General features: G+C 38.5%; 1 protein-coding gene across 1 annotated transcript in view; it reads right to left on the bottom strand.

The window, feature by feature from the left end:
* The window catches only part of PPP2R5A (protein phosphatase 2 regulatory subunit B'alpha), a 65,493-nt gene extending 49,533 nt beyond the window's left edge, over positions 1-15,960 (bottom strand). The window contains exon 1 of the mRNA XM_045787856.2: positions 15,070-15,960. Coding sequence (XP_045643812.1) covers positions 15,070-15,250 — 181 coding nt within the window. The 5' untranslated portion in view covers positions 15,251-15,960. The remainder of the gene's footprint in view (positions 1-15,069) is intronic.
* Between the last annotated feature and the right edge of the window lie 8,652 nt (positions 15,961-24,612).

Genomic DNA, 24,612 nt, shown 5'->3' with positions numbered 1-24,612 from the left:
ATGCTCAGCAGGGAGTCTGCTTCTCCCACTCCTCTATCCCTCCCCCCTGCTCATGCTCTCCCAATCTCAAATAAAATCTTTAAAAAAAAATAAACACAGAATTACATATGACCCAGCAATTCTACTCCTAGGTATACATACACTCAAGAGAAATTAAAACATATGCCCACACAAAAACTTGTATACAAACGTTTATAGCAACATTATTCATAATAACCGAAAGGTAGAAACTCAAATGTCCATCAACTGATGAATGAGCAAATAAAATGTGGTGCTAAAACCATACAATGGGTCAATACTCAGCCATCAAGGGAATGAAGTACTGGAACATCTACAACATGGACAAACCTTGAAAATACTATGCTAGGTGAAAAGAAGCCAGTGGTATAAAAGACTTACAAAAGACTATATACAATTCAATTATATAAAATGTCCAGAATAGGGAAATCTATAGAGACAGAAAATAGATTAGTGGTTGCTTAGGGAAGGGGATGGATGAGATGAGGAGTAAGAGTTAAATAGCACGGCATTTCTTTTTGAGATTATGAAAATGTTCTAAAATTGACTGAAGTGATGCTTGCACATATCTGTACATAGACTAAAAGCCACTGAATTATATACTTTAAATGGGTGAATCATACAGTATATGAATTATATCTCAATAAAGCTGTTAAAAAATTTTAGTTCAGTCCTGGTCTCTAAAATACTTTCATATTAAATATGCAAAACATTAAAAGTTTAAAGCATTTAAATCAAGTAAAAGTTTAAAGATCAGTTGTGATTTAAAGGTCAAATGCCACTAACCAACAATCATAAAAACTTCATTCTACCACAAATGTATATACAACACATGCCTAGGATACCCCTGTTTTGTCTTTATGCCATTTATACTAATTTATATGGAAAAAGTAAATGAAAACACAAAAACCACCACATAAAAGGAGAAAGAATAAAATCAATAGGGCTACATAGGGTTGGTTTTAAGAACAGTTCACTGAAAAAAAAAAAAAAGAATAAATTCCGTAAAGTAAGATAATTTGGAGTTTTCCCTTGTAATGTTGTTTTGCTGATACGGTCTCAAATTCATGTTGCCAGAAAATCTAGTTTATATTCATTTCTCTTAAGACCTCAAATACCAAATAGAAGAACAACGAAATTTTAATATATTATCATAAAACCTTTCTTTTATTGCCCATTTTCATAAAAGTCAATGTGATAAACTAAACTTAAGGAAACCAAATTATTTCAAATAGTTCATTGTTAATCCTCTATTTTAGATCTAAGAATAAACAGTTTAAAGTATCAAGTATAATTTATAACAGAAATAAATTTTATAGGTATAATTTTCCTTAAAGGAAAAACGTGTCATATTTCCAATTACTGCTGCTCACATTTTTGAAATCTAAAGTAGGATCTCATATAGGATTCATGCTACAAATTATAGAACAAGCACCGTATCATAGCAACCCAGCAATACCACTACAGTGACACGCTGAGGATGCAATCCAAGAGTCTAATTTAAGAAACTGGCACAGAATATAGGACATGTAGCTTTTTTTGGCAATACTCCTAGAACATTAATAACTAAGACTCTAAAATCAGCTTTTATTTGAAACTTTAGAGGATCAAACTATTATAAAGGAACAAGACAAACATTTATTAACAAATGATTCACAGCACTGCAAACAGAACCTTGTTAAGGATTTATGATTTCATTAAAATTGAAAAATGGTTGGAAAAAACTGGAGGCATCACCTTTTAGGAAATTTGAATACATGCACCCTATCAATTTGATAATGAATCTTAATATACAAATATTAAGAAAACTGCTAGAATACTATCTAAAACTTTAAAGAACAAATATTTCTATTCTTTACTCCATTACTATTCAAATGTGAATACATCCACAATTATTGCATTATAGAAGGATAAGAAGGCACTGTTTGATTTTTATCTTAAAAAAAATTAACTTTGTTATCTTTTGTCTTTGAAAACAACTTCTGATGAAGTAGAAAAGAACAAGAAATGAAGATGAGCTAACGGGGCTTGTTATATGAATTCCTTGGAATGCAGAAACTTGGACTTTTGGAAGCAGAATACTGAAAAACAGGCTCCTGAGAGAGTACAGACATTAACTCATTTCACTGCACTTCACAGATACTGAATTTTTTACAAACTGAAGGTTTGTGGCAACCCTGCAATGAATTAGTCTATCGGCACCATTTTTCCAACAGCATTTGCTCACTTTGTGTCTCTCTGTCATATTTTGGTAATTCTTGGAATATTTCAAACTTTTTCATTATTTTATTTGTTATGGTGACCTACGATCAGTGATTACGACTTTCTGAAAGTTGATGATTAACAATTTTTAGCAATAAAGTATTTTTAAATTAAGGAAGTTACTTTTTTTAGACATGATGCTATGGCACACTTAAAAGACCAAAGTACAGTGTTAATATAACTTTTATATGCACTGGGAAATAAAAAAAAATTCATTTGACTCACTTTACTGTGATATTTGCTTTATTGTGGTGGTCTGGAACCAAACCTGCAACATCTTTGAGATATGCCTATAAATGGAATATCTGTGTCATCTGCTTAATTCGTTTTTTGGTTTCTGTTTTTTTTGTGATAAATTATGAAACATTGTTTTTGCTTGATTCAATTTGAAGATAAAACCTGTTATTCATTAAATAAAACAGGTTTTTAGAAGCATTTTGTTTCTCATTTGGAATTTTGGGGGAACAAGAAGTATTAAACAAATCTTTACAGATCAATGCCTCTATAGCTATTTTCAGTTTTGATGACTGTGATGAGGTTCCATCTGGCAACTACTCCTCCCTGTAACTCCTAAGAAACACCTGCTACCGTGTTAAGGAACAGGATTAACGACTCAACAAGGTTGTTCAAATCTCTAGAACAGTCCCTAAGGTCTACAAACACTCCCACTTCCCTCCACCGTCAGATGGGCTTCAGAGTGGTAGTGGCGGTGGTGGTGGTGAATCCAAGAACCCTAAAATTATATACACAATATTGTAAACAGTATTTTCTGAGAAGATGATGCATTTCTCTAATCAGGTTTTCTAAGAGATCCATGTATAACCTCCCTAAAATTAAATATCAGTATTCTTAGAAATTATTTCCTCTCCTTTTAATATAAGGAATTTTTCTAATCAAGGTTTAGAGTAATTTGATTTAATATTTCCAGAAATAAAAACTTTATTCAGAAACAAATCTCAATTAATTTAAATTTTTTCCTTTCAGAAGTATACTACTTATAATATTCAATTAAAGTAAATAATGCATGCAGAACAGCATATATTATATGATCCCACTTAATGGGAAAATACAGAAAGATACTCAAAATTCGAAGAGACGTTTCCTCTGGGGGTTTTTATTTTCTATCTTTGTAAGATTCCTTTTGACTTGATTTTAACAGTGAAGTCTATAAGTTTTTATAAAAATAATAAAGCCATTATAAAGGAAATAGGGTAGTTAAGAATATGATATTTCTTATGGCATAGTCTTTAAGTGAGTTTATTTTAGAAAACCATGAAAACTGAAACTCACTCATGACTCACAGCAAGTATTGTATCCTAAAATAGTCATTCCTATTCCACAGGAGAAGCTACTTTTCTAGATCTTTAAAAAAAAAAAAAGTTCTCAAAATATCAAAATATGTTATGCGTAAGGTCATCCATGTGGTCCAAACTAAAAACAGGGTATCAAAATATAAGAAATACCAAAATCAGTCTCTGGGTACTTGGTAGCTAGGTAAAAGCTGGGTTATTTTTAAGTTTCCTAAATGAATGATAGAAATTTCCTATGAAGGAAACATGACTATTAAAATTAAATGCCCCTTAAAAGGTGCATCATTACATTTACTACTTTATTTCCATTTAGGATTCAAATTTAGGCTGGTTCATTCACTGGAAGGACAAATGTATGTGGAAAACTACTTAACAAGATGACATTGTCCAATCTGTTTTTCTGGAGGTTTTACAGGAGAATAGTATCAGTAAAGTGATAGATGAATTAGCCCAACTGACTTTTACACCCAAGTCTCAGTTATTTTGCCTCAATTTATTTCCTCCCTCAAACTGAGAAATAATGATCAGAAAGACTACGCTAACGTGGCCACAAATACAAGTTTTCAAAAACTATGTGTACATAGCTTGTATAGAGGGAGACTGAAATATATACAGCATTTCCAAAAGAGAGGCAGAAATAAGTAGACAGTCTGATCAGTTCTTGATATTCCATAATAACTCATTAAAACTGCTAATTATAGATTATAACTTTTTTTTTTTAAAGATTTTATTCATTTATGTGACAGACAGCCAGCGAGAGAGGGAACACAGCAGGGGAGTGGGAGAGGAAGAAGCAGGCTCCCAGCAGAGTAGCCCGATGTGGGACTCGATCCCGGAACGCCAGGATCACGCCCTGAGCCGAAGGCAGACGCCCAACGACTGCGCTACCCAGGCGCCCCTATAGATTATAACTTTAACTCCAAAATATAAATCTAGCTCTGACAAAAGTGCTGAGTGATTAAAAGTTCACTTCCTCTTGTGTCTCAGTACTCATTCATAAAACAAATGTTAAATGTTCTCCAATGAAAATTTTACATTACTTCAAAAAGGGAGGAACAGTGCTAAAAGGGAGACACCAAAGAAAATCAATGAAGTATTTTTATATCAGCACAATTTAAGAAACAAAAATCCTCTGCATTGAAGATTCTTAGAAAAATGTTCAATAGTGGTCTACTTGCCCAGGACCTAAAAGAAACCATATCTTGACAAGGTTCAATTACTATTATTTTCCTTTGTACTGTTAGAAAATAAGGTATTAATATTGCTTTATTGCAAGCAATACATATCTTCAGTTTAATATTACAGAGGAAGAATCAAAAACCAACTGAAAAGATACTGAGCTATATATGACTTGCACAAACATATAACCTATCTGTTTTGGTTTCTTCATCAACAAAATGCTAAACTTAGGGTTGTATGTAAACATTATGGGACTCAGTTATAAGTCAGTATAAAATTGTGAATCACTGCATGACACAAACTGGTGCTTTTCTTTCAGTCAATTTAATAGCTTTTGCTTCATTATTTCATTCAATAAATAATAAAACCAAGAACTGACTAACTAAATGCTGGGGAAGAAGATACACCCTAAAGGCAGAAAACAGTAAATAAGTAACCTAACCTTACTCATGCATTTGTCCAAACGTATTTTGTGATCTCCCTCACACGTACACCATTTGGTGTACAGACATTTCACTGAAGAGTGAATAGATAATCCCAATTTGCCCAGAAGACCAACTAGCCAATATCACAAACTATGACCATTTTCTGACAGGTAGACTTGAAAATCTTCTATTTAATGTTTAGAAGTCATAGAAATTACCAAGTGGGCACTCCATGATTCATGCTTCCAAAAGAAAATCTATTTGATATTCTTACTTGGGTTTCCAAAAGACATCCCAAAACTCAAATTTCCAAAATTCAATTCTGGATTTTCCCTCTATATCTGGGGTTCCTTCTTTAATGTATTCCTTCTCAGTGGTGGTAGACTTACCCACTCAGGGGTCCAAGCTAAAACACCTGGAAATCACCCTTGATTCCTACCTTTCCTTCTCCATCTCCACTCAAATAATTAACAAGTCCTATCCAAATATATCCCAAATACATCTCTTTCTTTCCATTTCAACTACTACCACCCCTAGCCCAAGTCATGCCATGTCTCACCTTGCCTTATAAAATAATCTCCTAACTGGTCCTCCTAAAAATCTTGTTCTGCTACAATCCATTCTGCACCTGACAGCTAATGATGTATTTTTTTCTAATTGTCAAGCTTCCTGAAAGAGATGTCTGTACTTACTGACTTGCCTTTAACAATTTTCATTCGTTCCCCACTTTACAGAAATTTCAAGTCCATCAATCCTCTGAAATGCTCTCAAGTCACCAATGTTACGTAGACTACCAAACCCATGGGAACTTTTCAGCTCTTACTTGACTCGTCAACAGCTCTTTTCAGTGTTACTGGTCCCCCACCCTCATTTTTTTAAGAAGATTTTATTTATTTTTTGAGAGAGAAAGAGAGCATCTGCACGCACAATTGTGCAGGAGCTGGGGGAGAGGCAGAGGGAGAAGCAGACTCCCTGCTGAGCAGGAAGCCTGATGAGAGACTCGAACCCAGGACCCTCGGATCATCACCTGAGCCCAAGGCAGACACTTAACTGACTGAGTCACCCAGGCATCCCCTCACCCCCATTTTTTAAAGATTGTCTTCCCTTGACTTCCTTGTCTCTCCTCTTACCTGTCTTCCTTTGGCTTCCACTCAAGCCTTCTCTCTTGCCTTTAGATTACCCCCTTTCCTTTGATCATCATCTAAAGGATGGTATTCCTTGGCCTCTTCCCTGTCCACATATTTTCAGTGGTTTCTTCTACTTGAATAATTTCAAGTGCCATGTTTAATCTAAAGACTCCCAAATTGCTCTCTAGCATAGGTCTTTCTATTTAGTCCCAGACCGAAATATCTATCTTCCTACTAGACAGCTTCACTTTGATTTCCCACAGGCACTTCAACCTGTCCAACAAAAAAACATTTTCCCCCAAATCTGATCTGCCTCTCTTTCTCCCTTTCAGTAAATTGCTATTGTGCCTCTAGTTGCCCGAGTTAGAAATATATCATCACTGGTTTCTCCCTCTCACCAACTCCTGCCTTAGACAAGGCCACCTTCATCTCGTCTGAATTACTGTGCCAGCATCCTAACTAGTGTTCCTTACTCCCATCTCCCAATATACTCTTCATGCTACTATCAGGAGTAAACACAGCACATGGCATCAAGACTATGATATAGACCCCAATTGTTGCTTCAGTCTCTTCTCTGATCAGTTCTCTATTACAGTATCCTTTATCACAGCCACATTGACTGCTAGCAGTTCCCCAAATATGCCACACTCATTCACCTCTGGGCTGCTCATATTGCCCATTAGGTGGACTTCTCAGACCCCATCTGTCTCAGCTGAACACCTCTTTTAGATGTCAGTGTACCCGTTGCTTTCTCCAGGAAACTTTCCCTGATCTCCCTCCTTACATACCCAAAGGAGATTGGGTCCCCCATACACTACCCTAGCTACTTACTGCTTACTCTTACCACAAAATGTGACAGTAATTAAAACTGCCTTACATATCTATATTCCCCACCAAACTACAAGCTCCTAAAGACATTTAATTTTAAAAAATCATCATTTTATTCACTTTATTAAGTAAAGCTTTAATCTCTAAATTTTAAGCACTATGAACACCAAAGAGAGGAAAGTATTTCTGCACCAGATTTTGAAAGCAAAGTATGTATCTAGTTTTAACAGCAGGCAAACAAAATTTTTCCTCTGGCCAATTAAAAGAATGGTAGTGTAAGTTTTTTTGTTTTTTGTTTTTAAATCAGATACAGGGGTGCCTGGATGGCTCAGTTGATTAAGCGTCTGATTCCTGGTTTTGGCTCAGGTCATGGTCTCGGGTGGTATGATTGAGCCCTGAGTCAGGCTCCCCGCTCAGCGAGGAGTCTGCTTGGAATTCTCTCTCCCTCTGTCTCTCCCCCCACTCTCTCTCTGACATAAATAATCTTTTTTAAAAAGGCAGATACTTATTCCTACAGAAATTATATTTTACTTATAGCTCCAGCAGATGTTTATCATTAGAAAAGTCTGCCTGAAGCACTCCGTTTTGCTAAATCAAAATTCAGAGTTTACAACAAAAACTGTCTCATCTTTTTCACTTTATTAATTTAAAGGCATGGGATTAACAATGTGTTCAAATAATCACTAACTCGCGATAACAGTTATAATTCTAGATTATCTTTTACCAATGAGTATGAAACAAAGGCAAAACCATTTAAAAGAGAAAATGTATAATTTTTGAAGCCATATTTAAAATCTGATACTCCTAAACTACAAGTTTTAAGTCTAGTCATTAAAAAAATTCTTAACCTTTTTTTAGGTACTGCCCATACAATTTATTCATTAACAAATCAAAACCTGAGAAAACATCTAGGAGCTTAAAAACCCCGTATTTTCTCTGTACATTAAAGAAAGCTTCTCTGATGAAATGACAAGCTATTTATTTTGAACAAGTGTGAAACTGATTCCCAGTGAAGGCTAAACTACAATGACTTACTTCTGTGGTCCCATTCACCACCAGAAGGCTCAACTAGATGTAACATCATGGTAAGGTTATAGTAGCTGCAATTAGCATCACCATTCCAGTAGGAGGAGTGTGTTCCCAAGAAATCCCTTGCCTTCAGTGTCCAAGTCAGAAACAGATTCTCTGAATTTTATCATGTGAGCCTATCATATTCAGCAAATTACTCCTCCAAAAATCATGTCTCTTTAGAATTTCTGATCAAAATTGCAGGATTTCGAAAATTCACCAATACTCAAAAAGTCCACATAAACAAATTCCTTCAGGGAAGACATCAAACAGATATATATAAAAAGTAGGTTTGAAACTGCTTATTAGTCAATATCCTGCTCAGACAAGTAGAGTTTATTTTGCATAAACCTACTCTGTCATGTAAAACTCTTCCAGCAAAGCATTTAGGTTCCTTGTTACACAATAATGCATTAAAAGTAATTATATATTTAAAATCTGTTCCTTTCATCTCCTTCAAGGACATCCTTATAAAGATTGAAACTCAAATTTAGAAATTACTGCAAACTAATTATTTGAGTTCATTTAATGTTTGTATACACATGTCCAGGTTGGGAGTCAACCCAGTACTACTTTTCCACATAAACCTTACACAACACCTTTCCTGGCAAGAGTCTATCAATAATGTTACATGTCACTTAAACCAGTCATTTGGCAACACATAAAATACAAGAGCAAACAATTCTTCATTTTAAACCTACATTTACAATTTACTGCCATGGTATCAAAAGCCCAGAATTTATTTACTAAAAAACCCTGAACTAGACTTAGGCACAAATACATTAAAATAAAAAAACAAAACAGAAGAGAACCAATCTGCTGACAGACAGCACTGAACATCACTGAACAAACGTCATTGAAAGAAGCACCATCAATAACTGGGTGGGGGAAGGGGTGTTAAGGGAAAAGAGTCAAAAGACAACTAGCAGGAATTTCTTCGACAAAACAGTTGTTCTAACTACATAACTCCCTTTTCAGTACAGAATACTGTATTTGGTATCACAATGGGATATGAAAACACAGATGACTTCTGCTTTCAAAGTCTTTCATTCTGGAGAGAGAACATCACTCCATAACAACTGAACACTAACTCAAAACAACAAATCAACAAATACGAGTCTTATTCAAATTGGATAGCAGAAAGGCCAAAAACAAAATAGGAACATGAAATATAAGTGGTACCATGTCCCTGATGCTTTATCTTCAATAAAAAGCTGTAATCAAGATTAAGATGATAGAAGTAAAAACACTGTGCAAAAAAATTTCTTGTTGCCGAATAAGGACAAGGCATAACCAAAAATACAGTTAAGTTCAAAAACAGTTTAATATCTAATAATATCTAATATTCAACATATACACTAGTAATATTAGTTTTAAATCTTAAAGAAGTAGAACAGTGCCTTTAGTGTATAGCAAATATCAGTGTTATACTCCAAAGCGGCTGAAATCATCATGTTACCCTGAATGATGGAATTAAAAACCCTCTGATATGTTCTCTTTCATTTTACTCAGCCACAGCTCTAAAATCAGAGAAAAGAAAAACAGACCACCTCATATAAAATGGTAACAGTTGAGTTTTAACTATGATTAACTACAGAAAAATCCTATAGAATCATCTCATCATACCTAAAACTCCAGAATCTAACATCCCTTCAGGAAAGCATCTGATTAGCCATAGGGGGCAGCAAAGTTAAGAGAGTGAAAAGTAAATAGCAGGAGGTGAAGTGAGGGCAGGAAATGTTAATAGACTGGGTAATGAGCCATGAGTATCAAAGAGAAAAGGACAAAGTCTCAATTAATGAATTAAATCAATAGACAGATAATGCTAAATTAGTGATTCTCAACCCTGGCTGCACATTAGAATCACCCTGGGAGCTTTTAAAAATACAAATGCCTGTATCCTACCTTAGGCAAATTAATTTAGAATCTCTTGAGGGTGGGCCTCAGCATTGATATTTTTTAAAGCTCTCCAAGTGTACAGCCACAGTTGAGAACCAGAGTGCTAAACACAAAAATAAAAATAAGCAAGTCTCCACTACCAGCTTTTTACAATTTAAAAAGTTAAATTTCAAAAATTAGGCACAAAAATCGATTTCCAAAATATATTATTTTTGTTGCTAAACTTGTCTTTGTCATCCAAAGAAGGACAAAAACTCATTAAGAACTAATTCATCTTTGTAATTTTACCAAGGAAAAATGTGATTCTTACAAATAAAAATGATCAAACTGATGCAGAAAGACAACTCAAGTTTACTATTTACAGGCTAGCGCTCTATCACTATGATCACACTATTTTAACTAAATACATTTTACTGCACTATCACTTAAATTCAATTAGACACTTCATAAAGTAATCCAAAATTCAATTAAGGATCAGAGGAGGGAATAAAATTGGGGGAAAAAGACATTTGACCCTACATAGGAATTCTGAAGATGTTAAATTAAACTTAATTAGAAAATTTTTCCTTCATGTAGAGGCCAGCAATGAATATTATGTTATCAATTTCTCTAAGAAGTATATCCTTAAAAAAATTTTTTTATTAAAAAATAATCTTCCAGAAGAAATTTGACATTACTTTCAGAAAACAGTCCTAAAATGACAAAAATGTGTCAAATCCCTTTGCAAACATTTTTCCTGATAAATTCAGATGAATTTCAACTCTCCTTTAGTGCCAATCCAACTACAAATAGGGATTTGGGGTTTAGAGAAAATGATATTAACTTTGAGAAGACCTATAAACCTTAAAATTTGAGTTAGTAGTGTTTTCCCATTGCAAGAAAGTTAAGATACTTAAGAAATTTCAGATCATGTCAGTGTTCTTGTTCCAGTTACCCTAAAAGACCATATACCTCAAGGGAAAAAAATTTTTTTTCCTAAAGGTAAGCAAGGCACTTCAAATCAGCATCACTGTTACTGGCCTGGATACCTCCAGTGGGACCCAGTTTCTAAGAATATACCAACCAAGAATCTGAGTGATACTTGGGAGGTTCTTCACTTCGATCTCAAAGCTGGTTTCATTCTGTTCGTGGCTATTTACCGGCTGTCTCTTAGGAGATACGCACAACTATACAATTCTACTGGTTAATTCAATTACTTTGCTTGGTAAAAATCTTCTACCACAGCTTTTAATATTTTAAACAGTCTTTAACTCTGTCCTATTTCCACTTACATACTTATCCTGAAAAATGATATAGCTTCACCTTACTTCACATAAATCATATCTGAAAACTGGTTATAAATAAAATCATACTTTAAGTACACTAGGGAAGTTTACTTCTTATGTGAATCCTTCATTAAAAAAGTATTTTTAATCCAGACTTTCAAATATCAGAGAGAATGGGAGCTAACATTCTTTGCCTATAATTACATTATTTCACTTAATCCTCATAATCCTGGGAAGATATAAGGTATTATCCCCATTTTACAGATAAGGAAAACAACTCAGAAAGATTAAAAATTTACCTTTGACCCAGGATTGACCCCAATGATCAAACTCTATCATGCTGGTTCAAATTTTTATAAAATAGGTTAACAGCAAAAATACTGAAATCATTTGACCTAAGAGCCGGTATATCAGTTGCAACACCAGGTAAATAATCATAGGCCTGAAACTAAGTTGTTTAAGCCTCGACTTTCTCATCAATAAAATGTGAATGATACTGGTTTTGCACAAAGTTGCTGTGAATATATAATTGCAATGAAATATAATGTTTGTAAAAACACACCGAGCTATGTCATGCAACAGCATTGCCTTAGTAGGTGTGAAAAAGCAAGGGATATCAGAGATTAGGAGTTACTACACCTCTTTGGACTGTTTCATTTATTATTCACAATACTGTTTTATAATTGAAGAATTAAAGTATGATACAATTTGTAAATGCTAAGAGTTATATAAATATAAGGCATCTACTATTTTACCAAATAAATGCTTTCAGAGACTTAAACAGAATAGGTTAAAACTGAAAAACTTCCTATTGTGAATAACAGATTTTTTTTAAATGTTAGAAGTTTCCTAACTGTTGGTTACTAGCGGAAAAATTTAAGGTAGAAAAATTAAGTCCTATTCTAACTTAAATTTGAAAACAAAAAAAAAATGGTTGATAAAATGCTCCTACTTTTATTTTCTAGTACCTAGTTCTCAGGGGGAGCTTATAGAATTAACATAACAAGAAAATTTAAAAGTGCTTTGAAAAATATTTTTTTAAGCTATACAATGAGGCAGTTTAATTTTCAGGACTCACATGACAGTACCTTGTTTTTAAAATATCCTTCTAACTAGTCTATTTTATTAAACACTTTCTGTAACAAAATAGTTTTCTCTGAACATTTTCCCTATTAAAATCCTGCAACCTACTTACTAAATGATTTTGCACAAATAAACTTCTTATACATGAAAAAGTTGGATTATTTTGTTAATCCTTACCCATAGCATGCTTTGAGGAAAATAGCTGGCACCTTTTCAGTTTAGATCCATGTGGACAAAGTGTAACATAAGCAGGTTAGTATAAACACTTGAAAGATCTTGGTTGCCCACAAATATCTGAATCTCTCCACAGGAAGATTACATTTCAGAGCAGGAAGAAAAATTCTCTTTCATACACATACTAAAGGGCTTTCCACTGGTTTTTGTTAAGGCCACAAATGGAAAAAACTACTACGGACAGAAAAAGCACACAACTCTGTGGTATCAAGTACACTGCCAAAGTACCATGTGAAGCAACTGAATTTTTTTAAAAAAGCACTTTTCAAGCATTTTGGCATTTGGAGTAAAAGCAGCTCTTAGTGGGCAATCCAAGTAAAGGGTCTTACTTCCACAATTAAATTTGCATAAATTTATCGTGAATACCTAATTTTCCTTTTGAAGAATACTGTATTTTCATGTTAAATATACAGAATTAATCTAAAGTTCCAATTTTACTTCTGTACTAGTGACCAAATACTATAAATAAAACATTCAATGGCACCTTCAACTTGTTGAACTATGCACCATATAATTTAGAGGATTACTGACTCTGCATATTTTTGTCAAGCTTTTAAAAACTGTATTAAAGCTGCATCTCCTAGCTTGATCTACTAACCATGTTTAATATGCAATTATTTTTATTAAATAAAAGTAAATATCATATTAATAAGGACAACGGTAAGGATCCACAATACCTTACTAAAAAGCAAATTTAATATGAAAGCAAATAAATATGAAAAACGCTAGCACCGAACCTTCAATTATAAACAATTTCAATTTAATGGAAAAAATCAATGATATAAAAACGTTTTAATTAAATTTACAGTTTGAAAGCCATGAACAGCAATCCAATGTCCTAATAGGTAAGATAATATTCTTTTATAGCTATGACATCACTCAAGAATTAAAATCTTGGCAATGCCTACCATTGTGGTTTACCATTGAGTATGATATATAAATTTTAACCATTTTTGCAGGCTGAACAACAAATGATAAATGCAGCAACACAAGCCACACATCTTAAATACAACCTTCTTTCAAAAGCCACTTGAATTCCGGCTGTGGGATGTCCTTGATTTAGAAGCACCCCAAGAGGCAGGGCGGTATAGGGTCTGAATGGGGTTCCAGATCTATTGTAGGTCAACTGTGATTTGATCTGGGGTTTTCTTTAGACTGCTAGCCAAACTAAGGCTGGATTCATAGGTCCAAAGACAAATCTGAACCAGATTATCCTTGAAGGAGATGAAATGGATTGAAAATCTGAACATTTATCTATTTTAGTATGGGATCTTTAATTTCCAGGCCTTGCAAAACAGATGATCTAGATTTCTATCAGGTTTCTTTTCTTTAAGAATTGTTTTAAATGTCTAGGAGCATTATCATCTTGTTCCAAGACGATTTCTATCTCATAAAAAGCGAAGACATGAAAATTATAAAATTAAAGGAAAGTAATGCACAAAGAATAAACTAGACCACTGGGAAACATTTTATTAAAAATCCTATAAACCTTGTGGGAAAAGTAAGCGAGCCAAAAGAAGTGTCAAGTTCTCCTGTAAAGCATTAGGCACGGATACGAATTTGAATTACTGTACAAACCTACACAGTCCCTGGAATCCCTGCTCCGCGAACTAAGTTCCCATTCCACTGCAAAGCAACACTATTAACTCTTTTATACTCCTCCAAATTTACCGTGTATATCTTCTCAGGCAATAAAGTATTTTAAAGTCTTTCTATTCTTTGAGTTAACTATACCATCTAAACCTAAAGATCCAGTAAGTAAGACTACACTACTCAGATTTTTACGCTTGTTCCTTTATAAAATAAATCTAAAGGCCAGCTAACTCCTAATCATCGTCTGCGTTGGGATTGCAAACAAATCCCGGTCTGTGTGACAAGTGGGAACAATCAATGGGAAGGGGAGGTGAGGAGAGGGTGAGAGCAGACGCTGGATAACTGGAAAAGTAAAGGAATAGTTCAAAGTGTATGAAAAGCGGAGGAGGATCTCGGGGAAGTACAGATCCGAAGGGAGGGCAGCTTGTTAAAGTCACACGGGGAAAGGCAAGCCCAGAGCAAGAGGGAAGAACTACCTGGCGCCGGGGCGCAGGAAAGTTGCAATCGCAAGGGCAGGTGAGAGAGCGCGCAGGTGGGGAAGGGGGTTGGCACCCTCTAGGATGGGAAGAGTTCAGGTGAATCGGGGAGAAGAAAAGCAGCAAGACACTGAAGAGCAAACCTGTTTGATTCGGGCGGGGGCGGGGGGGAGGCAACGTGGGAAACACGACTCACACTACAAGCCCCAGCGCGGCAGAAGGAAACCCCTGGAGGAAATGGCTCTGGCGGCGCGGGGGCGAGCCCCTGCGCTCCCTCCCGGGGCCGCACCCTCGGAGGTTACCTTTGAGCTGGGGCAAGGGGTGCAGCTCCGCCTGGCTGCCCTGGCTGCGGAACTGCGACGAGCCCTGGGAGCGCTTCTGCCTCTGCGCCTTGCGCACCGATTTCCGGGTGAAGCCGTCCACTTTCTCCGAGGCCGAGATGGCGGCGCTGGCAGCCCCCACCGGCGGCGACGACGACGACATCGCCGCGGCCCTGGCGCTTGGCAGCTCCGGCTGCTGCGTGCACGGAACGGGCAGCGGCAGGAGGAGGCGGGGGAGAGGCGCGGAGAGCTCGCGCCCCTCCGCCCCGTCCCCCCGGCCGCGCCGCCCTCCCGCTCCCGGGCGCCGCCGAGCTTCTCCTCGCCGCCCGCCGCCGCCTCACGGCCACATCTCAGTGCCGGGGGTTCCTGGTCCCCGCCGCGCGGCCACCTCCCGGGGCTGACGGAGGCAGGGGCGGGGGCGGAGGGGGGTGAAGAAGTTGTTGACTTCGGGCGCGGAGGGCGGGTGGAAGAGAGCCTGAAGTTTGGACAACTGAGGCGAGGGCGCAGGGGTGCGGACGCAGAGCGCCCCTCTCTTCTCTTCAGCCCAGTTCGCCAGCCAGCCGGCCGGCCAGCCCCTCACTGTCCACTGGCAGCACAGCCCGCCCTGCTTGGAGCCTCCTCCCGAGGCGCTGCCATCGCGGGTCCCCTCCGAGCCGCCGCCGCGGTGCCCGCTCTTCCCTGTCAGCGCCGGACCCTCATCTCCCGGGGCGGTGACCCGCCGCCCCGGCTCTGGGAGCGCACACACTTGCTCCTCGCAGCGCGGAGCGGTCCGTGCCCCCACCCCTACGCGCCCTTCCGCCGCCCACGGAGAACCCCCAGCGAGCGACCGCTACAACTTGAGAAGGTGGAGGGTGCACGCAGGGAGGGGGGGTAGTGTGTGAGCGTGTGCGCGCGCGCTAGGGCCCGCGTCCCGGGGGAGGGGCCGCGCGAAGGGTGGGGAAGAAGGAGATTGACTGACAACTTCCTCAGGGTCCCGCCAGCCTCTCGGACGTTCGGGAGGGAGTAGGAGGTGGGAAAACATGCCAGTTCTCTCAGCCAATCGCAGGGCTAAGCGGCAGGAACGGGGGTGAGGCGTGGCTTCCTGCACAGTCTATTAAGCTGAGAGGTTAGGCTGAGAAATGGGGCGAGGTTGTGTGACGGACTTCTGCCACAGCCAATCGTAAGTGAAGACGGCGAGCGGTGCGCCGCTACGTCACAACAGCGCGATGAATTCTCCTGGTAGAGAGGGGAAGTGCCCCACCACCAGCAAGTTCCTTTGCACGCCTGCGCGACAGCTCCAGGCTGTAATTGCTCTCCTGACAGCCTATGAGAAGACCAGAACACTAGCGTGGGTAGTTTAGAGAGCGAAATGAAGGCCCTTTCCCGTCCCTGTCCCCTCTGCTGGCCAATGAAGAACTGAAGCGACTGATGGAGCTTGAGGTCTGGGGCGGGAAAGAGCGCCAGGTGTTACATCACTAAAATGGGCGGGGCAGACTTCGGGTTTGGGAAGAGGACGGTTGGATTGACGGGCGAAGGGACCCTGGGGAAGGCGAGGAAGTGAGTCCGTCCGTTTGGAGTTGGGCGCTGGATTCCTGGGCGGGTCTTGGAACCTCCACTGGTCCTAAACAGCGTAATTAGTAGTTGCGGAATAAATTTGTAGCTCTTGAGTGGTTCAGGCACCGTGGTTCCGAGAACGGTTCTCCCGTCTAGTGTGGGCAGTCTAGCATCTACTGCTTCAAAGAGTTCTCCGTATCCACACCATCCTAGAAGAGGTTTCTCGTGCCCAAGTTAATATGCCGCTAATTTCCACCCCTTCTTCAGCAATAGGCCCTCGGCTTCTCCAACAGAACGAGTACAGATTTCGATGATCAGCGGCTTGTGGATTCCGGGGCTTGCCGTTTACTCTCACTGTGATCTCTTCCTTGGAGATTACGACTAGAGTTTAAACTTAAGGACAAGGACAGGTTATCGTGTGTGTGTGTGTGTGTGTGTGTGTGTGTGTGTGTACGTACGTACGTACATGTGTGTACGCGCGGCGCGGTGCTTTGCGTATCATGTTTAATAAAAATAAGTGAGTAGATTTGTATGAGAAGTACGCAGAGGCAACCAAATATTCTCTCTCCAATCTGTTATGACTCTCACTACGCGAAGTATTAGTACTAAACGAAATTCATAAATTGATTTGTCATTTACATAAAAATGGAAAAACACTTGCAGAGTGGAAGAAGTATATAAAAAAATTAAGCCCAGAAAAATTTAAAAATTAAATAACTAAGCACAACAGTGTCTCCCTTTGGCTTAGTGGTTTTACGCTGGTGGGCCCAAATCTCCATTTTTTCTCTCAGGAGCTGCAGACATTTTCCTTTCCACTTGATAAAAATAGGTGCCATATGTTTAAAGCAAAAGTACCTGCTGCATATGTACAGAAGATTCCAACTTTGGATAGGAAGTTGGATTCTAGATCCAGAACCAAACCAATTACCTCAAACCATTTCTTCCTCAAATTCAAGAGTGGTGAAACTGTATATTAAATTCTCCCACTCAAGGAGGTTCAGACCTCAGCAGCAGCTTTGACAATCCAGTCAAGCTCCAGATCATATTGAATCTACCTTCGCAAACATTCAGACCAGGCCCTCTCACAGTTTGCACAGTCGACCCCCAAACATACTTCAGGGCTTTAAACTACACTGCCAGATCAGTCTTTTAAAACTCCATTTGTACCTTATTCACATGTTTGAAGAGCTACCCAGTACCTACAGAACAGAGTCCAAATTCAAGGCTCTCTTCAAGCTAACTTCAACCTTCCAAGGCATAAATGCCACCATGTCCCTACGCAAACTTTTTTCAGGTCAGACACATCATTCCACATACTGATCCCCTGGAAGTAGTTGTACTCCCTGTCTTTTCCAACATCTTGAAATAATCCTTTTTCTCCATCTGGTTGAAACCTATCTTTTCTTCAAACCCCAACTCAATCCCTATCTTTTAAGAAGCCATTTATGATAATCTGGCCAGAAGCGATGGCTCCCTTCTTTACATTGCCAAAGCATTTGTTGTCTACATCACCCACATGGCCTGTCATCACACACCATTAGAGATGGCACTATGCTCTTCCTCCCCTGAAAGTTTATAAACACCAAGAGATCAAGAAGTTTGTCTTTCTATACCTCCATATTCCCTATGGTACATAACCTAGTTTTTAGTTCTCAAGAGCAGGGTGTCTGAAAGTGTGGTCATTTGAACACCTGCATCAATCCTCTGAGGTGCTTATATAAAATGCAGATTCCAGGGTACCTGGGTGGCTCAGATGGCTAAGCATCCCATCCAACTCTTGATTTCAGCTCACATCACGATCTCAGGATCCTGTGTTGGGCTCCTCACTCAGCAGGGAGTCCGCTTCTCTTCTTCTCCATCTGTCCCTCGCTATGATCTATCTCTGTCCCTCCCCCTGCACATGCATGCTCTCTCTCATAAATAAAATCTGAAAAAATAAAATAATAAAATAAAATAAAATATAGATTCCTGGACCTGATCTCAGACATACAGAACGAGAACCTATGGGAAAAGCACCAAGAAATCCATTTTTAATAAGCTCCCCAGATCATTCTTGTGTACACAAATGTTTGAAACTACTATTCTCTGGATATTACTTTAAAAGATTGTAAATCTCTAGAAGTCAGAGGTTGTATAATTAATAATAAAGGGAATTTAACAGGATAAGAAGGGGAAATAAATAGCAGAAAGCAAACAAGTAGAGTAAAGCTAAAATTCATACTGGAATATGATAATGGATACTGGAAAATAGATACCAGAAACAAGTTGTTGAGAGATGTGGAACCAGCAAAGCTATCTAGGCTTTCTGAAATTTCCCTCTTGGGGAAGAATTTTGAGCACAGTTTTAAAGAAAGAGTGAGTCAAAACCTGAAAAGAGAAAAGGATGACATTCCAGATTCAAGTCAGCAAACATCTTGGGGGAGGTGAGAAGAACAATAGCCCGAGAATCAAAAGGCCTGACTTTATTACTTACCAGTAGTATGATCCTGCCAAGTCACTCACTCTCTCAAGAGCTTCGGTTTCCTCATGTGTACATCAGGAAGAAAGTTAAGTGAACAGCCTTCCTTACAGGGTTGGCATGAGTTTTAAACATGACACGTGAAAAAAAAAATGCTTGGGAAAGCGAAAACTATACACGTGATAATTTTATGCACATATGATTTTTCATGCACTCTTTTAAATAAATAAGGTATCTGGGTCTTAAACAGAGATTTGGTCCCTAAGAATCATCTATTGGGAAACTGCAATTGCAGTACTAATCTGTATGTGCCTCTGGTGCAGGAAGAGTGTTGATGATGATCCCACACCATAGATCTGCTGCCTCTTCCCATCTGTGAAGACCCTTGCTAAATAGCGATTCAGAGGCCAAGCTTTCATCACTGGCAAATTCTTTGGATTGGGTTGTCCTCACATGGCTTGATTTCCTTAGTCCCTAAATATAAGTACACTTACTGATCTCATTCTTTTATTCATAATGCCTAGCTTGCTGTGGAAAATGAGCAATTCATGAAACAACAACATCCGCAATACCAAATCATGGTTCTCTAATAGTTAAAGAGTGCATCATAGAGAGTGTTCTTTCCAAATCACTGTGAAATTCTCTAAAATATACCCAAGCGAGGTTTTGGCTGTCAACCTTCTCTTCCCTTAAGAGCCATGATTCCCAAACTATGCTCTAACAGAACACCAGACAAATGTGCTTTATCTGCAGAATCAAATAGTGGTGGTATTTTTCAAATTTACAAAAGTAAAATTTGTGCTATATGTTTTTCTTAAAAATTTGATTCTCACTATCACTTTATTAGAACCTAAATCAAGATAGTATCTGATTTGCCATAAAATGTTGATTTTTAATACCTCAGTCCTTTTTACGTAAATACACTCATTATTTAAAATTTAAAAGGAGTAAAAGGGTCAGAAAAAGTCTCGCTCCCATCCCTGTCTCCCAACATCCAGTTCCCCTCCTCAGAGGCAACCAATGCTATCAGATTCTTACATGTGCTTCTTCCAGAGATATAATATGTTTACTTCCTTAAAATTTCATAAATTCACATTTAAAGAAGCTCCACCAGATGCTCGTGATTTGTAGGTATTTCACACTGCTCCAGACTTCAGTGAACCTTCTAGAGTTCTTACAGGTTTATGCATATTCATTCATTCATTCATCCATTCATTATTTTATTCATTAATTCACTCATGTAACAGATATTTATATTTGCATGCTCTGCATCAACAGAATTAGAAAGTTGAAGGTATCTCAATGTGCTCATGAGTACAGGTTTGGTCAAGTTGGTACCTGACTCTAGGTAGACCAGGAAGGTCCTTCTCACGTGCCTCAAACTGGTCCAAATTGGAAAGTCCTTTTTAAAATACATCTTACAGGAGACTTCTGTTTCTATGTATTCTGACTACTAACCTACTATGCAAGTTATCAACGCTCTTTGAAATTTGGTTTTCATAAACTGAAGTCAGCACTTTCCTAGATTTTTTCAAGGACTCTAATAATTCTGTGTTGTCTTTTTGGCCCTTCTGCAAGCACAAGTGCTCATTGAGAAGACTAGAATTCCTGCAATTTTCAGGAATCAGTTGTCATGGCTTTCTATGGCCACCACTTTTGCTTTTTAATTATAAATTGTTTCTAGTCAAGCTTATCATTTTAAAATCAGTTTGTTGTAGTCTACTGTACGGGCTATTTTGTTGGTCAACCAGGAGCTTAGACAAGGTCAATGGCAGTAGAGATGGGTTAGATTGGAGATTTATCTTAGAGGAGTATATAGGACTTGCAGAAGGTATTCTTAATCCGTCAAAACATGCTGGTATACTTACATGTTATGATTACCACGGAATCTCTCTTTCATAGCTCTGAGGTCTATTGCTTCATTTAAGCAGGCTATAATCATAAATGTATGAAACCCCCTGGTGCACCCAATCCTTTACCTATATAAGGAACCAGGTTATAATTTGAAGGGGCTCAGCTCATGCCATAAACTCTTGTCCTTGGTGAGTGAGACTAAAAAGCCTGACGTTGGCAAACTCTCCACACTTTAATTCAACCCTGAAAACATTTTTCATGTGCCTGCTAGGTGCCAGGCAATATGCCAGACACTAGGAACAGAAAGATAAATAAAGCATAGACCTTACAATTTGGTGAGGAGGGGCAACATAAACAAATGATCAAAGACTGCATCATAAATGTTTCTTGTGGCATTGTGTGAAAACAATGGAAAGAAGATCAGAGTTTGGTTTGGGAAGGGGGAACCAGAGAAAATGTAACAGAAAAAGTAATGCTTAAAGTGAGTTTTGAAACAAAACGGTTTTCATGTGGATAAGACAAAAAGAAAAAAAAAAGGAATACTTGCCATTCAAGAAATTAGCTTCCCCACATTTCTTTATCACTAAGAAGCTTTTCATATCTCAGTCAATGAATTTATTTATTTCACACAATATGTTACCAAGAAAACATTCCATTGCAACAGAATCAACTATACCACACCTTGTGTCAGAATTTGACCTGTATGTGGATAGTTAAAGGAAAGGCAGAAATTAAATTCAACACATGAATTTCCTCTGGGTATGTTTTGCAAAGCAGTGATTATAAAACTACCATATGGTTTCTTAATGTTCCGCTCATATGTGGATCTTATATAAGTCTATAAGTGGTCTTCCCTTTCTATCCACCTGAAAGAAGCATCTAGTCCCTATCTTAAAATATCTAGCTCCTACATGTCAACAGTGTGTTTTCTCTTATTGGCTTGCTGTTTGGGCTCCTACTTGCAAAAACAACCAATTTGAAAAATCCAGTAAATTGATCTTATTTCTTCAATGTCAGGTGGTGTTTATGGTTTGAAGAAGCAGTATGGGATTTTCAGTTATTATTGAACTGGAAATGCTTCAGTGTTTTCAGATCCTAAGCTTTGACTTGTATACCAAAGGATATAGCTTTAAAAATATAGGCATGTCTGTGGCTATGTATAAATGTAATCACCACCATAAATTTAACACCTACTATGTAGTAAGCACCATTCATTCAAAGAACCCAGCAGAAAGAGATCAAACAAGATCCTCTCTTAAAGTCTCTCTTATCTGTGTGACGCTCCTCTCTGATCCCCTGATAATTTGGTCCCAGTGACTCTTGCCATGTTCAGGAACAACTTTTGTATTCTAGCATCTCTGGGGGCCTCTATTATTCTTTTGTAAAAATCACTGGAAATTCAAGCTCTTTTTATTCACTCTATACAAAGGCATTAAGAAAAAATTATACCAAATGGATTGGACTGTCACTACCATAAGATTGCCTAGCACTATAGCAATTTAGTATATGTGGAACCATGGAGTCTGATTACCAAGAAAGAAAATGGGATTATTAAAAGATATAATCATGCTCAATACTTCCTATTCATTCATTCAAACAATACCCGTTAACTTCCTATAATGTGTCTGTCTGTTCCAGGTGCTTAGAGAATAGCCATGAATGAGACAAAGTCTGCCTGCATGGAGCTCACTGTCAGTGGGGAAAGCTAATATTAATTAACCTTCAACTGTGAAAACAAAGCAGGGAATATGCACCAGAAGAAACACCATATAATTGCACACACAGATGTATACAGCTGGCTAGCTAACCAACAGGGTGACCAACTGGTCCTGGTTTAGTAGGGACTTTCCAAGTTCTAGTGCTGAAAGTCCCTTGTCTCAGGAGCTCCCTGAGTCCTGGGTAAACCAGGACAGTTGGTCACCCTATAAACCAACAAGCAATGACATCTATTTATTGGGCCTATTATGAGCAAGGCCCATGGCTAAATATTGTGGTCTCAACCCTAAGGGAGCATGAGCTCCTAGGAGAAGAGATGGGGCATGTGTCCAGGAAAAAGTAACTTCTCAATGAGGACAATATTTGATGAGAGCTGAGACAATAAACTCTGAGGAGCTCACAGGTGGTGTTTGTGTTGAGGTGGAGGAAATGGGGTTTGAGCTGGACCTGGAAGATGGGGCATAATTACGTAAGTAAAGAAACAGGGAAGTGGTAAGGTAGAGCACTATTCAACTGCTTGCTGCGTGATTCTCAACTCAAAATGTCCAACTGATTATTCCTACCTCCGCCTCCCCTCTCTGTCACTACTTGGTATCACTGTCCACCAGTCAGTCAAGCGAGGAATGGTATGAAGGCATGCCGGGGGAAGCACAGGCAGATACAGGGGAGGTTAGATGTGTTGGCTAGAGAAGGTGATTTTTAGAGGAGAGAAAGCTGGAAAAGCTACATAGATTCACTCACTTGACAAACATTTAGCACTTATTTTTGACTATTTTCCGGTCTAGGTTATGTAACAGAAAGAAAAAAAAAACCACGTTTTTTTCCTCAGAGATTCTGGAAAGGGAAACAAAACCAAAAACTAAAAAACCCCCACAAATCAGCATAGATAATATAATAAATACTGTGACAGAAGTAAGCACAGAGAAGTGCAGAATCTATGGGGTTGGGATCAAGAAGAGCTTTCTAGAGTACAAGGTTCTAGATTTGAGAACTGAAGAACTATAAGGAGTTAGTTAGGAAAAGAAACAAAGGGGAACCCATTACAAGAAGTGAGAATAGAATATGTAAAACACAGAGCTCTGAGAGAAGGCAATATATCAGGAAGCTGAAGGGAATTCGTTATGAGCCTTCTACAGTGGGCAGAAGATGAGGGCAGAGCAGGTCATGAAGGGCTCTGGGTGCAGTTATTGGGCTCTGTTCTCAAGTCAGTAGGGATACACTGAAGAGCTTTTTAAAACATGAGTGGCATGGTCACATTTGCATTCTAGGAAAATTACATTGTTGGCAGTGTGGAGGATGACCTGATTACAGAAGGCAAGGCCAGAGATAGGTAGACCCGTGAACCGGAAGAGGAATAATGAGAACCTGAAGAAGGCTTCTGAGGTAGAATGAAAACCTCAGACTTGGGAGATATCGTAAATAAAGAAAAGGACATGGTTATCTATTTGGGGGGTGGGGTGGGTGGGGAGGTAAGGGAGAGAGAGGAGAAAAGAATGCTTCATGAATATCTGGATTGAGTGACTGGTGGACAGCAAGTTCATTTAGTGAGACAAAGAAGGAGGGAATATAACAGACATAATAAGTTGGACATTGATTTTGAGAGACATGTAGTGAGCAGCTGGATAGTGCTGTCTGGAAGGAAAGAGATCTGGCTGAACATAGAGATCTGAGAGTCATCAGTAAACAGATAATAGATGAGCTCTAAGAATGCCCTTGTTGTTCTGGGCAGAGTGTAGAATGAGAAGGATGGAAGGTGAAAAAAACCCCAGGGTACCCACATTTGAGAAAGCTGCAGAGAAAGAAGGTGGCATCTGATGATGGCATGTTAACAAGGTTGGACTTTATCCTGACGTTAGTGGGGAAAATGAAGAATGTTTGAAGAATAGATGTTGTGTTGAAAGTAGTGTTTTCACCTAAAACACTGGGTGGGGGAAGTGGAAGCCAAAGAGATTGGTTGGAGGTGA

The sequence above is a fragment of the Ursus americanus genome, chromosome 2 (genome assembly GCF_024610735.1).
Source record: "Ursus americanus isolate L20-20 chromosome 2, mUrsAme1.1.p, whole genome shotgun sequence".
NCBI lineage: Eukaryota > Metazoa > Chordata > Mammalia > Carnivora > Ursidae > Ursus > Ursus americanus.
Note: the sequence above shows the minus strand (reverse complement) of the source record. Positions and strands in the feature narration are given on the sequence as shown.